Source organism: Leptopilina boulardi, unplaced genomic scaffold (assembly GCF_019393585.1).
Source record: "Leptopilina boulardi isolate dan_hultmark-lab unplaced genomic scaffold, ZJU_Lbou_2.1 LbouV2_223, whole genome shotgun sequence".
NCBI classification, from domain to species: Eukaryota; Metazoa; Arthropoda; class Insecta; order Hymenoptera; family Figitidae; genus Leptopilina; species Leptopilina boulardi.
The window spans coordinates 577495-592461 of NW_026137778.1; the positions used below are offsets into that span (position 1 = coordinate 577495).

At 29.6% G+C, this 14967-nt stretch overlaps 1 protein-coding gene across 12 annotated transcripts in view; it reads right to left on the reverse strand.

The window, feature by feature from the left end:
• Positions 1–344: 344 nt before the first annotated feature.
• LOC127279806 (voltage-dependent L-type calcium channel subunit beta-2) overlaps positions 345–14967 on the reverse strand; it is a 63320-nt gene continuing 48697 nt past the window's right edge. For 9 of the 12 annotated variants that reach the window (XR_007842701.1, XR_007842700.1, XR_007842699.1 and 6 more), the window contains 3 exons: positions 10534–10563; positions 8591–8867; positions 345–3721 (listed from right to left, as the gene is read on the reverse strand). Coding sequence is in view for 3 of the 12 variants with exons in the window: in XM_051302396.1 (XP_051158353.1) it covers positions 3627–3721; positions 10534–10563 (125 nt within the window). In the remaining 9 variants the exon portion in view is untranslated. Of the gene's footprint in view, positions 3722–8590; positions 8868–10006; positions 10050–10533; positions 10564–14967 lie in introns of all 12 variants that reach the window. The other 3 variants (XM_051302399.1, XM_051302396.1, XM_051302397.1) reach the window with 3 other exon arrangements.

Sequence of the window (14967 nt, forward strand, 5' to 3'; positions counted from 1 at the left end):
CTTAACTAGAAGCATAAGTTTTTAAAAAGTTCTTCTTTAAGTAATTTTTATTTTCACTATTTACATTGAAAACAAATGAATGTATAGTTTTTGAGTTTATCTTCTTTTATGAAAGAAGAAGTTTTAAACTAAAAATAAATTGGGAGTCCAGAATTTATTCGATATTCCGTAATCAGTTTTAATATTTTGTTTAATTAATCAAGAAAATTGGTAGGTCGAACAGAAAAATCTTAAACAAAAAATTTGGTAGGATGAAAATATGTATAGGAAACAGTTTTCTCAGTCTATTTTTTCTTCATTTCTGCTTTATTTACAATGTTTAATTCCATTAAACAAACATAAAATTATAATTGAATTAAGTGTTTTATTTCAGTTAATTTAATTTATTATTTCATCTACACGATATTTTATATAAAACAACTCGATGATATTTTATTTGGCGAATCAGGAAGGTACGCACACACATACATTCATACATTTGCACTCCTGTACAAGTAGTCTCTATTAAGACCCCAGGGACTGCATGATATTTTGTTGCTTCCACTTTTAAAAGATTATTTGAGAAATATTTTGCAATCATTTGAAATTTTTCAATTGATCGCTTGATGCATATAATCAACCCACAACTTTACAAACCAGCGTCAACTGCACAAAAAAATGTATTCAAATATTTATTTTTCAATATATCAATATTGTATTTGTTTAAACTTTTCATAAATATATCTTGTAATTAAAGGTAATTTTCAAATTATACAAAAATTATTTCTAATTTTATTGTTAATTTTTAAAACACTATAAAACACTCCTTTTTTATTTTTGTGCAGTTAACACTGTTTTTATAAATCACAGGAGTATATACCTATTAGGTACTGATGATGAAAGGCTGATCGAAGAACCGATTTTTCTGGCTCGCCTCTCACTTATAAAGTATTATTCCAAAAAATCCATTCTAAATTCATAATAGTGAAATTTCACTGATTTAAAATTTAGAATGTTAATAGATATACAGTAAAAGGTCAACGTCATATATGACTTCTTTATAAGTATATGTTGTGCCACAGAGAAAATCGAAAAAACATTAAACAAGATCTGAAATCAGCTCTGGTTTTTTAAAATGTTTTTTTGATTGTCTCTGTAAATCAACAACAATTACATTCTTCAACATGGAAGTCATAATACACTCTCTAAATCTGAATCAACAATAAATAAGTAAGTTACCACTAATTCTAATAAGTATGTTTATTCAGTAATGAAGCAGTAAAAAATTCAGTTAAATTTACCGATTCATTAGCATATATACGCACTTTTGGAATCGCAGTAGAATATTTGTCGCTGGGAGTTAGGGGAATTTTTGCAATTAAGTTTATATACATATACATATATAAATTTTTACATTTTATCTACTTAGCACAAATTTTTCCATAAAAATTGACTGATTATTGTGGTGCTAGGTTCGCATAAAAATGGAAATATTGCACTGATATTGATATTTTTAATATTAGCTGAGAAACATTGCACCCAATACTCATGCATGTTTCGCGTAAAAAAATGTTCTAAGTGGATAAATAATTAATGTGCAGGCTTTTTAGTTGAAAATAATAATAGATAACTAGAAATTATTTCAAATTCTTTTTGTTTTTCTTCTATATAAAAAAATTTTTAGGCCCAATTTCACCAACTATACTTAACACATAATTTCTCTCTAAAACATATATGTATTTTGCTGCAAGATTGACACACAACTTTGAAAATATTACCTTGCAATATTAAGGCAACGTTTCATATATTGCGTATGTACAACGGTAACATTTCAAAACTTGAATGAATCAATATTACGCTGAGAGAAAAGTTATACGAAATTTTAGTAAATGCTTTATGTAAATTATAAAATACACAGAGAAAAAATTTAGCTAACTCAATACTGTATGTGTGTATGTAAAGATGCTAATACAAGTATTTTAGAAATAATGTCTTAGTTATTTAACAAAAAAAAAGAGATACATTTTTGGTAAATAAAGGAAAAATGAAATTGTTTACTAATCTAATTACTTTATGACTTAAAAATAAGAAAATGGAATCGGACTAACTTTTGATTTTCTTCCTTAATACGATTTATAAGTACATTGCAGTTGATAAATATGACACTTTTGAATCTTGATGTATATTGCTCAAAAGGATTCAGAAACATCTTAATCTAAGATAAAGTGACTTAATCAAGAATACTTTTTAGTTTGTTCAACAAATGTCCTGAAAAGCGAAATTTTCTTAAGGAATTTTAATTTTAAAAAAGTTATATGAAACTGAATACACAATATTAGATTAAAATCTGAATAAGAGAATTTTATAAATATGTAAGTCTTACAAAAGCGTTTTTAAAGTTCTTCTTGAATTAAAAAGAATTTTGCTTTAGAGAGTTAATCGGAGATTAAGTAATTAAAGTATAATTAAAGCTGGTGAAAGTGGTTCTTAGAGTTATGATTTTTTGTTCCAATTTAACATTGGTATATAAACATATTCATTTGCTAAAAATATTGGAAATTTTAAAGCTACAATACTTACAATTAGTATTGTAGAGAGACGTTACAATACTTGTAATTTAAATGTACGAAATTTACAATATATTTATAGTAAAATGAAAATTAATTAAATTATATTAATGTAGGTAAGGCAATTTTACTAAACTATCACTAATTATGTATTGTAATTCCAATACACGTATTGGAAGTTTTAATTCAGGAATTTTTTAGTGACAATATGTATATATATATATATATATATAAATATATGAAGCGTTTACGTGTAATGTCTCAACTCAAAAATTCAATTTCTCGAAACAAAGTGAAACTTTAGGAAAATTGTTGTCCTGTTTGGTGTTAATAAAAACCAAAAAAGTTGTTGACTTTTTTGGCACATTTGGGGATAATAGAGGGAAAAATTTAGTCAATTTTGTTTGTCATCGTCCTCTATTTTAATGTTTTTTATCTACATACGTAATAAAAACATATTTGTCGGATAACATCATTTATGAACAAAATCTTTTGTTTTCGTGGGCCTGAAAACATTCTGACAGGCAAAAAAATGAAGGTATAATTTCAAAAACATTAAAGAACAGAATTCACCAATGAAAAGAGCATTCAAAAAAAAAAGTAAAAAAAAATTCTTGGGTTATATTACCACCATATAGATCAACAATTTCCTCAAGTTTCACTTTGTTTTGAGAAATTGAATTTTTGAATTAAGACATTACATGTAAATGCTTAATATATTATATTGTAGTAAAACAGGGAATAAATTTTACTCCTTTTTTAAGGAATTAAAAGAAGGTTCAACAAAAATAATTTATCTCTTTTTCTCTTCCTGTCTCTTTTTGAGAGTATCTTTAAAATACTCTTCTGAATAGTTGATTTATTTTAAAGAGTCAAATTTACTCCCCACGTTTTACTATGAAATTTATAACAAATATAAATAATTTATCAACAATGATTATGTTTTTAGGTTGTCCATCATGAAAGTACTGACTTCTTTGACGAAGATGAGTACCAAAAATTATTAAAACCATCATAGAACTAAAGGGCTGTAGTTCGTAGTTTTAGTTCTAGAATAAGGCCCCGGGGCCTTGGTTGATCTCAATCCTGTTGACGACGCCGATTGTTGTACTCTACGCTATATTCCTCCTCGGTTTCGCGATCCAATCTTTCAAGGCGTGATCGACGAGTGGAACCTGTATGGCGTGAAGCACACAGTATAATCGATGACAATATTATATATTGAAAAAAGTCATTATTTAAATAACTGGCTCTTGCGTATTTCCAAAATCTTACCAAGTTTTTTTCGATATATTTGTGTACAAAAAACAGTAATTTCAAGTTTCTTCTTTTGGTACTAAAATGTGTCCAAAACACTTGATACAAATAAAGAAAATTAGAAATTCACAAAAGCATTATTTATTTAAACAATTACCGAAAAAAATAAATTGCAGTAAAGCAGGAGTCAAAAGAAGAATTAGACGATAGCACTGTTTGTTACCCATAGCGAAGTGAAATTTTTCTCACGCGTTTCTCTAATTAGTTTTATTATTGTGCCCGGTACAACTTAATTACCTTTATTTTCACGCCTAAAAAATTTCACCAATTGTCAGAATAAATCGGATTCAAAAAACGACAGGCCAATCCGTAAACCGCTATCGTCCAATTCTTTTTGTTTACTGGATTATTTATTGGATATGTATTTAAGTATATTAGAATTGTTGATTGTGACACTGTAACTCTTTTTTTATACACTTGAAAAAATTTAGTCAATTACTTGATTATTAATAAATATGTATGTAAATAATTTCTGCATTTGAAACAAATACCATTTAATTGACTATAAAAATTCAACAAATCACATGATTTTATTGAAAAATATGCTCGAAAGTATGTTGGGAACCCCTTAAGATTTTTTCTTTCTTGGATTTAAATTAAATGTATAATTTAAGGTGTTCTGGTATAAATTTCAGAATTTTTCTACAAATTTTTCTTGGTTTTGCTGCTAGTCATACATATTATACGAAAATAAAAAAATTCTGAATTTTTTTCCAAACTTGTCAAGTGATATAATTTTTTAATGGCTATACAATTTTCAACAATATCGTTAGACGTAGAATTTAGTAAACTTTTCAATGGTGTTCATTTATATGAGACCTGGACAGTTTAAAGGGACTTTACGTTAAAAAAAATCGATTTCTATTTTTTCGATGATAAATTGCAAAGAACCGATTTTTTCGGACAAGGTCCCTTTTAACTGTCCAATTCACATATATATTGACTAAGTTATCATAGTTTAAAAACAGATGTGTTTTTAATAGTACTCTTGACAATTTCCAACGGTAAAGTATATCAATTTTTTCATTTAAGAATAATCCATTTTATTGCTACATTTATTTCCTGCTTTACATAAATTTTGAAATCATTTTATTTCTAAAGATAGAAGGCAGTACCTTAGGTACCTTATTGTGTAAATGTTATTAGATTAGAAAATGTTCGAATTGCATTTAATAAAATTATCTACTTAATACTGAGTTCTATCTTTTTATCTTGAAGCGAGAAACAGTTTTTAAAACACAAGGCATTAACATGCTTTGAAAGAATGTGTTATAGAGTGTAAGTTAAAGCAGTGAATATTATGAAATTATGAATTCGTGCAATAAAACAGAATAAGAAAAGAAATAAATTTTCGAAGCTGAATCACATAGGGAGTAAAAATCTAAAGAGTTAAAATTTGCGTAAGTAGGTATAACATCAAATGACATTGATGGTGCTATAACATTTTAAATTGGAAGACAACTTAACGATTTACTCCTTTTCCGCTCTTTAAGTTAAATACATACATACTATTTTTGTAGGCGATTTTTAAGCAGTGTCGGCTAGTTTTTAACTCTCCGAATTATTCATAAATAGTGCAGGTACCAAATACTCAATTTAGGTGCGAGTATAAGAGACTTGTTGCACATATTGTCCTCCTCCCACTTTCTTTATATAAGTCTTTAATTTGAAAAATAAATGTTGATCATACACAATAAACGCAGAAAATACAGGAAATACATAAAAAATTAGAAAACGGTTACATCTCTCTTGAAAAAATACATATTAGGTCTCATCTTTCTCTGTTACTATACAGGGTGTTCCAAAAGTATGGAAACTTGCAAATATCTCGAAAAGTACGAATTTTTGTAAAAAATGTTCAATACAAAAGTTGTTCCAAACAAAAAGATCTACATTGGTGAAACCCAAAAATTGGGCCCCGGGCCCAATGTTGGGCCCTACAATGAAAAAAGTAGGTTTCTTAAAGGAGACCACTAATTTTGAATATCAAATTCGTAATCCCCATGAAATTCTGTGTTCAGACGTGTGGTATAAGTGCCGAAAATATTGGGCCCAATCCAAGATATGGGGCCCAACATTTTCGACAAAGAAATACATTTAAAAAATCGTATCTTTGGGGGTTTTTGGGGTCACAGGATTACAAAATTCAAAGCTACTTTTCAAATTGGGCACAGAGCCCAATGTAGGATTCCGCGGCCCAATGTAAGGCCCACATTAAAAAAATAAGTCTAAATGCCAAAAATATTGGGCCCAATATTTTTGGCATTTGTACTACAAAACTAAATCCAAAATTTCATGACGATTACGAAATGGATACTAAAAATTAGTGGGTTTTATTTTAGACAACTAATTTTTTTACTGTGGGCCTTACATTGGGCCGCGGAATCCTACATTGGGCTCTGTGCCCAATTTGAAAAGTAGCTTTAAATTTTGTAATCCTGTGTCCCCAAAAACCCCCAAAGATAGGATTTTTTAAATTTATTTCTTTGTCGAAAAATGTTGGGCCCGATATCTTGGATTGGGCCCAATATTTTCGGCACTTATACCACATGTCTGAACGCAGAATTTCATGGGGATTACGAATCTGATATTCAAAATTAGTGGTCTCATTTAAGAAAACTACTTTTTTCATTGTAGGGCCCAACATTGGGCCCGGGGCCCAATTTTTTGGTTTCAACAATGTAGATATTTTTGTTTGGCACAACTTTTGTATTGAACATTTTTTACGAAAATTCGTACTTTTCGAGATATTTGCAAGTTTCCTTACTTTTGGAACACCCTGTATGTATATCATTAAGAAATTAAAAAAATATTTTTCATAAAATCAAAAATCTTTATACCTAAAAATTAAAACTACTACTGCGCAGCCTTTAAAGTTTTTAATTTTTACCCAACGAAGACATAAATGAACCTGCACAAGAATATGTATTTTCTTGTGCAAGATCTTGTACAAGTTCTGATACAAGAACTTGTTCCAAATTTTGGTGCCGAAATTGTACATTTTCTTGTACAAAATCTTGTACAGGGATTTTCAATAGGGAGGAACATGTACGTGAACTTGTACCAGTTCAATTGGTGACTCAAGAAAATTTACTTGAACCTGTACAAGAAAATGTCTCAATTCCGGATGCTGAACACGTACAAGAAAATGTACAAGTTCGGTCATGAACATGTACAAGAACTTGTACATTTTCTTGTACAAGTTTTTTAAGCCGGGTTATGTTTACCTTTACAAACATTGATTTCGATCATAGAATACGTTTTTCTTTCAGTTTTTGAATAAAATTTACAAAACACTATACATTTTCATTTAAAGTTGCTCGAAACATTGTGGATCGAGCTTTATGTCTTGGCTTAACTCCAACTTTCGATCTTAAATGAAAAGGTCTATTGGGTTTTCCACAATTCATTAACGGGGGAGATCTATCTTTAATGGAGGTTTTATAATAGGTGTAAAAGGCAAGTCCAAGGCTAAATTTTTGTTCTATAGTTTGACCTATAGGAAAAAAATTTAGACCTATTGTAGAACCTCCATAAAACAAGGCACTCGCACTCGATGGAGGAACGTCATGCCTTAAGAGCATTTGAACCTTCGTGACGTCACAAATCATGGCGCATGACACGCAAACTTCTCAGGTATGTGAAAAGCACAATTTTGAATATTTTTTAAAAAAACCTTTTGGAAAATATTCAGAATAACACAGACTCTGTCTGTTATGTGCGAAAAATTCAAAATTTTGCGTTTAAAACGTTTTTTAAACAATGTTTAAGTTCCAAAAATGGCCTACATATAAGCAATTCGTGTATTTTTCCTTACTTGTGACAACCAACTTAAACATTGTTTAAAAAACGTTTTAAACGCAAAATTTTGAATTTTTCGCACATAACAGACAGAGTCTGTGTTATTCTGAATATTTTCCAAAAGGTTTTTTTAAAAAATATTCAAAATTGTGCTTTTCACATACCTGAGAAGTTTGCGTGTCATGCGCCATGATTTGTGACGTCACGAAGGTTCAAATGCTCTTAATTCTCATAAAGGCGTACTATAGTACGGTGCATTTTCAGAACAAAATTTAATTTCAATAATTATTTGTCGATAAAATTAATTTCTAAATTATCTTGTAATAAGCTCTATCTATAGTGTGAAATTGTACTTTATGGAAAACGATTTTTAAAAAACTTTGTAATATAAATATGTACTACCCCCGCGGTTTCAAGAAACCATATCACCTCTGAGCGGTTAATTTGAAACATCATTACAATAATTACATACTTCCACTGAACTTCTAAGATTGATTGGCCTTTTTTCTAAACATGAATTATATGGGTAAGGTATGTAATATGTTTTTTAAGTGATGCATGATTGAATAGTAATTCTTATTACTCTTAAATGAAAATAATAAGTTAATATTCACTATTTAGCAGACTTCGGACTCTTTACAAGAATACTTAAAATATAAACTTTAAAATAATTTTAAAAAAGTTAATGTAAACAGTAATAGTAATAAATATTTATTCTCATTATAAAAATATAGAAAGTTAAAACTGTCAGACAAGTCCGATGTCTTGAAGGTTTTATCATTATGAAATAAAAAATGAAAGAATTAAAGATTTTTGATTAAGGGATGAAAACACGTTCTATAACTATAAGTTATTCTATAGGGTAATCTATGCTTGAAAATTTGAAAATCTGGTCTCATTTGATCCATGCATCAAATCGTACTTACAACGCGAGGTAACCAACGGACCACTAGAGCTGTCTTTATTTTCTCAGCTAATCTTATGACCAGAACCAAGTCAGATGACCAATTGATCCGCAAAAATTGCTGAGTATGGGAGAAAGAAAGAGAAAAAAAAGGAGAGTTCATACACCTCTCTCAAAGGAAATGACCACAGTAGGGAAAACTTAACTTGATTCTCTTCGTTTGGACTTATTGGATTCCCGACTTAGGGTGACTTTGCCTTCTTTTCGGATGATTCCTGTGGCAGCCACCGCCTCCAAGTCTTTTAAACCGAACAGAAGAAAAGCACATCAGAGCTTTCTTTTATTATTAAAGATGTAAGGAACCCCGCATTCATGCAGAAATTTCTCGATGTGACCCCGATCGGGAACTGACTGGCATTGATAGGATTGAAATTCGGATTTTCTTAAATTCACAATTCACGGTCGGGGCCAGAAAAATTTTTTGCACTTAGTAATGCGCCCTTTAACATCACTTTGGTATAAGCTCTAATATAGAACCAAGTCCATAAAATTTCAATAAATTCATGTTGACTCAAATGTTATATTCGATTCTTAAAGGATTTTTTCTGTAATGTCAGAAATATATTGGATTTTCTCTAGTTTTCTATCAAACAAGGTTTGAACTTTATTCAACATCTGTAAAATAGTAAAGCGACGCAATGAAACTGTCTGTCGACCAGTATTATATCAAAAAATGGTTTCGAACAATCACTGAGAATAAAAGAAAAATAAAGGTAATTTTTTTATTGCGTCTTTTGCAGATAGTTATATTAAGTCTCTTTGCCAATAACATACCCGGTGTTTAGCAGATTTAAACCTAAATTGCTCGAAAACTAGTCAATTCAATATTTTTAAGAATCCCATATCAGAATCGGCTTTGCCATTTTAATCAAGAAAATTTTGTTGACGTGTGTTATCTTTTGTAACTCCCTAACTTAAATTTTCTACTCTTATAAGAAATTCATTAATTTATATTAATATGTATACATGTTATTTCTGTTTTACTCTTCTATTTCTCTCTGATCACGGTAGTAAAAATGATAATTTTTACATGGAATGTGGAATTTTCTTTTTCCCTTATTGTTTCCCATTTTTATGTATGTATACTAACGTATATGAGCATTAGTTTATATTAATAATTATATTAGTTTAATTAGTTTTGGAGCATTATTATATTTCACTGATATGTTAATTTACTTTTTTGTAATTATTGCATTTGGTTTTCATCTGCGCACAAATACTCATGTTATGTTATCGAAAAAAAGGAGCTCGACATGCGCATTAAGCGTTGGAATAGAAATAATTTTAAATTAAATAAATAAAAATGTGTCGCAAATGAGCAATGTGCATATATAGAGACAAAGAAATCGTTGAAACAGAAGAGAAATTGTAAACTAACTGTCATTGCTGTGGATACAAGTGTGTTGAGCCATACATAATTGCTGAAAAGAAACACAATATGAGCTAGAAAATGATACTTAGTGTGCATGACTGATATTCACGCGAAAAAACCCCCTCTATAATGTTTCATTATAACCATTGCATAAAAAGAATCTTTAAATTTAATTTTATTTAATGCTTTCGTAAAATTGATCGAAAAAAATATTACATTTCTGATGATAGAAAATATTGTTTTTATATATATAAAAAATGAATGCTGGAGAATTGTGCAACACGATATATATATATATATACTATATAGGTTTTGTAAAATATGAGATAAATTCTGTAGCATAGGATTCTGAAGAAATGTGTTGAATTGTGTTGCAATTTTCTTTTAAATACGAGCTCTCATTTTTATGTAACAGGCTTTGAAATAGGAAATTGTTTATCGAACCTCTAAATTTAAGACATGCAACAACTACGTGCATTAGATATTTTTAAATATACTGTAAACAAATAAATTTCAGGAAAAGATTGGGTTACCTCTTATCATATAAACATCATGATGTCCACCTAAGATGTTAAGAAAAGATTTCAGTGTTAATTTATTCATAAAAATCAAATATGTTAAAATTAATGTGAGATCAAAATTAATTATAAATAATATGAAAAAAATGTTTGTTAACAAAATGTGATTATTAGGTGACGTGATCGTTTCAATTTTCATTTATAGGTCGGATTTATCTTAAAATATTAAATGAATTGAGCTATGTGAAAAAATCTAAATTATTATATACTTCCCAAGTAAAAATTTCTGTCAAACGCCGATATTGACAACAGGCGCAATCATGCACCAATACTGGCTGGCCGACAGTTGGCTTACCAATATTGGTTCAGTACTGATATGGATTAAATTCTGTACTGTGCCAGTATTATTGAGACAGTAATGGCAAACCAGTACTCGGTCAGTATTAATTCAATACCGAATGCCAGTATCCAGAAAAATTATCAAAATTGACCTCCATGAAGTTAGCGTTGACGCTCAGCGCCGAAAATTATTTTTCACAGGACCTAAAATGTCAAATTACTTTTTTTTTTTTAAAGATTTTCGGTCCATAATATGTAATGCCTTAAGAAATACTTTTTAAGGTATTATGTGAACCCAAAACTTTTTTAAAAATTATTTGTTATTTTTGGTCCCGAGAAAAATAATTTTCGACGTTGAGCGTCGACGCCAACTTCGTAGACGTGAAAATTGTGTATTTTTGTTGGTTAGAAATTAAATTACATACATATTTTTTTAAAATTATTTTAATACTTCTTTTCGATTACTGCAATGCGTTCGTTAACGGAATTATGAAATTTAAATTTAATATTAAAACTTTTTAATAAAAAAAATACATAATTAATGAAGTTCTCAAATTATTTTTCTTACACTGAAAAAATGTATTTGAATCAAATAAACTCTATTTTAACCAATAATTTCATTCAATTTCGGTAATTTAAGGAAATACAAATAAATATATATTTTATAATATTTGAAGAAATTATTTGAATAATAAAATAAAGAGTAAAATGTTAATATAAAAAAATAACAATTTAAAAGTTATTATAATAATAGTTATTATTAATAATAGTTAATGCTATGAGTCGGTTCTTCGATCCAGCTGCTCAATTAATGTAAAAAGCAAAAAGAACCCTGAATTTTGAATATCTACCAGTGCTGGCTTATTACTGGTTACTATGATTTTGCCCGTATTGGCAAAATACAGAATTACTGCTAAATTCTAGTATTGAACCAGTACTGAACGCCAGTACTAAGCCATTACTAATGACCAGTGCTAATAAACATTATCATCCCAAACATATGCCAGTATTGGTTCAATATTGGCGGTCAGTACTTTGCCAGTAACTGCCAGTACTGGCGCAACACTGCGCCGGTTGTAAATTTTTGCTTGGGTTTCGCACAATTCCAGCTTAATTCATTTATCATTTGTCGAGAAATTAATATAATAACAATCGCGTGACCCAATAACAACAATAAAACCACGTTGGTTAAAGTGAGATGAATTTTTATAGTGATAAATTTAACAATATGAGTCTATTGAAGCAAAATTTGTCAATCATTAGTGAGACTTTAAGTAAATATCTGTTGCTGCAAAATTAAATATTTTTTTGAGTTAAATTTAATTCAAAGTTTGTAAATAATAATGTGTACGTATACAAATTGAGCGATATATTATATACCATGCTAAACAACTTTTAAAATTCCGTATCATTCAACAAAGACCTAATGATATTATTTTCAACTGTAAAAAATATATTTAAGCTCAGTTTTTTAAAATAATAATAATACAACAGACCGCAGTGGCCTTAAAAAGAATATTATCTCAGTCCATCATTACACTTTAATTTTACAAACCCAAAACGAACTCACATTGAAAGATTTTTCGTATCAAAAAAATATAATAGCTCTCTTATTGATTACGATATATTGAGGATTAAAAGTTCTAAAACGTTCTGTGTAAAAGTAGAATTTTATTCTTTTTAAAAACCAACCTTCGATAAATGTTAATCGCTCGTTTGTCATTTAAACGAAAAGTCTTTCAATGCAATTGTGACGTTTTTATGGTTCATACAAAAATCTTTAATTAAGGTTCCAGGTCTGTTCCAGGTTTTCAAGGTCAAATTTCAGAAAATTCCAGAGAAATTTTAAATCTAATTTTTAAGTCGTACAAATTAATAACTTAAAATTCCCAGTGCAAATTAAAAGAATTTCTCCGGAAATGATTATTGCTTTTTTTACTTTGTTGGGTGTACTTTAATGTTCAATAGTATTTTTTATTATGAAATTGAATTTACAGTAGAACTCCGGTTATCCGAGCTAATGTGGACCGGACCTGCCTCGGATAAGGCGAAAACTCGGATAATCCGAATTGTTATTACAATTTTACATTATTATTGTTTAAACAATTATTATTTATTACAAACGGGAAAATAATATTGTATATATTCCATAATAATTTAAACAATTTGAATTTATTACAAATAAACTCATATTTATAAAAAACTAAAATTAAAAATAACTCGGATGAAGTAGACTAGATTCAGATAATACAGAATTTCCTACTGGGACACCACCTCGGATAAAGCGAGCTTGGATAAACGGGGTTTTACTGTATTTATAATAATTTATTTACAAATCGTCAGTGTTAAGAAAGCTTGATCGAAGAAGAAAAATGACCGCTTATGAAGAAAGATTAACGGTTAAATTTGAGACAATAAATCCATTTTTTTTGTTTCCATCAATGTTCAGAAAAGACTCTGCAAAAGATGGAATTAAAGGTTAAGATATTTGTAATACACCCTTGTGGCCCCTACGGAAGGTTTCAAAAAATTATTTCGCAGCCATAACTATGATAGAAATCTACTGCACATAATTTAGAGGTGAAAATTGCAAAGAAAGTTTCCATTAAGTTTCTTCGTCAATTTTTCTACACAAGAGTACATTTTTCTGCTTCAAGTAAGCTTTCCTGGCATTGTCAGTGAAAAATTTTCAAGATGGGAGCAGCAATTTCTGCAGTTACGTGTAACTGTGCTGTCAGATGTACGGTGCACATTGTCAACAACGTAAATATAGATATCCCTCCCCTTAATGCTTGCAAAAAATTAAAATTGTGATGAAACGTTTAATTAAAAAAGCCCAAGAACGATAACACAGCCCCACAAAAAAAAAAAAGTGTCATGTACTTTTGACCGGAATACCCTAACCCTATGTATTTTGACGCGCTGAACACGAATCCGAAGTCCGTTTTGCTCCATCACGTCAGGATTTTTTTCTAACCTCAAAAAACATGTCGGATTTTGAGAAGTAGGCGATTTTTTTAAAAATTGATGTATTAATTTCAAACTTGGTATCTGGGGGTTTTTTGTGTCGCTGATTACGAATCTGAAGTTAGATTTTCAAAATCCAAAATGGCGGATCCAATATGGCGGACGAATTTTGAAAAAATTTTAAGATTTACTTCAAACTTGGTATCTGGGGGTTTTTTGGGTCGCTGATTACGAATATGATGTCAGATTTGAAAAATTCAAAATGGCATATCCAACATGGACTTCTATCGGACATATTAGATACGCCATTATCTGTATCTGGGGGTTTTTTGGGTCGCTGATTACGAATATGATGTCAGTTTTCAAAAATTTAAAATGGCATATCCAACATGGACTTCTATCGGCCATACTAGATACGCCATTATCAATTTTTGAAAACTGACATCATATTCGTAATCAGCGACTCAAAAAACCCCCAGATACACTATTGCACATTAATTTTTAAAAAATTTCGTAAAATAATGTCCCCCTACCAAAAAAAATTCAAGGGGTAGTTCCCCCCCCCATAAATCAGCTTTTGGGGAAAAACAAAACATACGTGTCAAATTGTTTTTAAAAAACTACAAAACTGCCAAGTTTCAGAAAAATCGTCGTATGGCACTTCCCTAGTGTTACTTGTCAGCAACTTAGAAAACCTGTAGATACCAAATTTCATAATAATCTGACAATTTTTTTAAATAATTCCTTAATATTGAATCAGACATGTCGAATTTCGGAAATCTGACATCAGATTCGTAATCAGCGACCCAAAAAACCCCTAGATACCAAGTTTGAAGTAAATCTTAAAATTTTTTCAAAATTCGTCCGCCATATTGGATCCGCCATTTTGGATTTTGAAAATCTAACTTCAGATTCGTAATCAGCGACACAAAAAACCCCCAGATACCAAGTTTGAAATTAATACATCAATTTTTAAAAAAATCGCCTACTTCTCAAAATCCGACATGTTTTTTGAGGTTAGAAAAAAATCCTGACGTGATGGAGCAAAACGGACTTCGGATTCGTGTTCAGCGCGTCAAAATACATAGGGTTAGGGTATTCCGGTCAAAAGTACATGACACTTTTTTTTTTTTGTGGGGCTGT